The sequence below is a fragment of the Monoraphidium neglectum genome, assembly GCF_000611645.1.
Source record: "Monoraphidium neglectum strain SAG 48.87 unplaced genomic scaffold scaffold05378, whole genome shotgun sequence".
NCBI lineage: Eukaryota > Viridiplantae > Chlorophyta > Chlorophyceae > Sphaeropleales > Selenastraceae > Monoraphidium > Monoraphidium neglectum.
Window position 1 is genome coordinate 1432 of NW_014008252.1, and position 2146 is coordinate 3577.

At 65.9% G+C, this 2146-nt stretch overlaps 1 protein-coding gene across 1 annotated transcript in view; it reads right to left on the reverse strand.

Moving 5' to 3' along the window:
* MNEG_15492 (Serine/threonine-protein kinase ATR) overlaps positions 1 to 1838 on the reverse strand; it is a gene marked incomplete at both ends in the record, with an annotated part of 3049 nt that extends 1211 nt beyond the window's left edge. The window contains 4 exons of the mRNA XM_014036037.1: positions 214 to 390; positions 602 to 738; positions 1413 to 1582; positions 1792 to 1838. Coding sequence (XP_013891491.1) covers positions 214 to 390; positions 602 to 738; positions 1413 to 1582; positions 1792 to 1838 — 531 coding nt within the window. The remainder of the gene's footprint in view (positions 1 to 213; positions 391 to 601; positions 739 to 1412; positions 1583 to 1791) is intronic.
* Between the last annotated feature and the right edge of the window lie 308 nt (positions 1839 to 2146).

Consider the following 2146-nt stretch of genomic DNA (forward strand, 5'->3'; position numbering starts at 1 on the left):
GGGGGGGGGGGGGGGTAACCGAGCGGGAAACAATGGCGGGGCCTCCGATCGCCAGTTCGAGCCTAGTCGGTAAGACCAACATAGGCATCCGACCCTGGGACTCAAGCATGCATTGACTCAAGGAAGGCAGTACTAGGAGTCTTGTCTCGAATAACAAATTGCAAAGCCGGCGTGATGGACATCCATCCTATGATAGTCAACCGCCCCACCCACCTGCAGGAGGCACCGCAGGTGGCCCTGCTGCAGCGGCCGCAGCCCCTCGGGGCCGTACAGCGCCCCGCCGCCCGCAGCCATCTGCGCCTCCGCCGCGGCCACAGCAGCGGCGCCGACGCCGGCACCTGCGCCGCCCCCGGCCTCCGCGCAGGCGGACGTCTCCTCCTGAGAGAGCGCCTGCGGCGGCGGGGGGCGTGGTCTTCTCAGTTGCGCGTCGGGGGGCGCGACATTCTTACTAGGGTCCGCCGCATGGGCTGCTGGCACGGCCCACATCGACCTTGCCGCCGCATGACAGGCCCCACACAGCTTGCCTCCACATGGCGGGCATACCGAGCCCAGAAAGGAACGCCCCAGCTCAGCTTTCTGCACCGATGCGTCCACCCCAAACAGCAGCGCGCCCGCAACGTCCCCTGGCACTGCTTGCCTGCTCGTACAGCGCCAGCGCCTCCGACCAGGCCCCCGCCTTTTCAGCTGACAGCATCTGGTCCGACACAGTCAGGCCGCCCTGGCGCAGGTGGACCAGGCCTGAGGGTGGGGCGGGGCACGGGACAGGTTTGGCGCAGTGGCAGACGGCGAAATATTACCAGTCGCCGTGAGTTGTGAGATCTTTGCCAGAGCAAAAAGATTGAGTGACAAGTTGTGTTTCGACCCGAGCTCATCACCGTCATCCTAGCCACAACAAGCGCCTTGTCTACACCCCCGAGCCTCATCCCACCAAACCAACTCCCAAGGGTGACATCACACCCAAGACCCAGCTGTGATCGAGCACATCCAGCGGGGCGCCCCTAGGTGGCAGAATGCCTGCCCCCCCTTCGTGCACCGCTGAAAGCCTGGCAGCCCTTGTCCCCCGGCACACCCGGGGGACCCTGACTGCACAAGCCATTCTCGCATGCCGACCATCACGTCAACCCCACCATCTAGCCCTCGCGGCTCCCTGTGCACTTCCACTAATCCACGTGCCCTCTGTGCAACACCACTCCCAACCAACCTCCAAGCACCCTCGTGAGCAAGATTGCCGTGTCCCACCTGATCCACCTCAGATCTCTCATGCCCATTCAACTTCTTAACCGCCCCAACCCCCTGCAGTGCAGCCCTCTGAGTTCCCTCAACCCTAGTGGAAGCCCAAGACAAAGCATGAAGCCAGTCAAACTGAGACATGAAGCAGACAACAGAGGACATCACGCCCTCATCGCACCCACCCTCTATGCCGTCCGGCTCCTCCAGCTGCCCGTACACCTCCAGCAGGAAGGCAACCTCCCCGTGGCCGTAGCCAACGCAGGGGTTGGCGCTCGCAGGGTTGAGGCCGCCGCCGTGGAGGACGCGCGCGTGGGACTCAAAGTAGCGCAGCGCGCGCGCCAGGGCGCCGCACCTGCGCGGTGAGGGGGTGCGCGGGGTGGGTGGTGGAGGCAGACGGGTTCAGAAAATGTATCTGTGCGCGCGAGTGCGAACGTGTTGAGAAGGGCGTGCGTGCGTGTTTGCTTGCAAAAGCAAGTTCGCGCACGTAGGTCTGCATATGCGCGCGCGTATGTGGCTGTCTGTGTGTGGCGAGCCGTTGCGCGGCCTTGAGCTCATGTCTACGTTTGCGTCACAAGGCCTGGACGGACGCAAGCAATAGCGCCTTCCATGCCCCTGGCGATGTCATGTGTCCCTGGGGGCCATCCCGCACCTGAGGGCCGCCTGCGCAAGCACCTTGTGCGGCACCGCCGCCAGCACCCCCGCCACGCTCGCCACGTCAGCCGGCAGCTCTGCTGCCCCAACCCCTGCCGCACCCGCGGCCCCGCCCGCGCCCCCGCCGCCGGCGCCGCCGCCACGCGCGGCGGCAGCCGCGTCGGCGGCCGCCTCGTGCTCCTCTGTGCGCTCGGCGACCCAGTGAGTCAGCGCGTCGTACAGCGTGAATAGGGCCTGGCAGTACACCTCAGCCTCCGCAGGGACG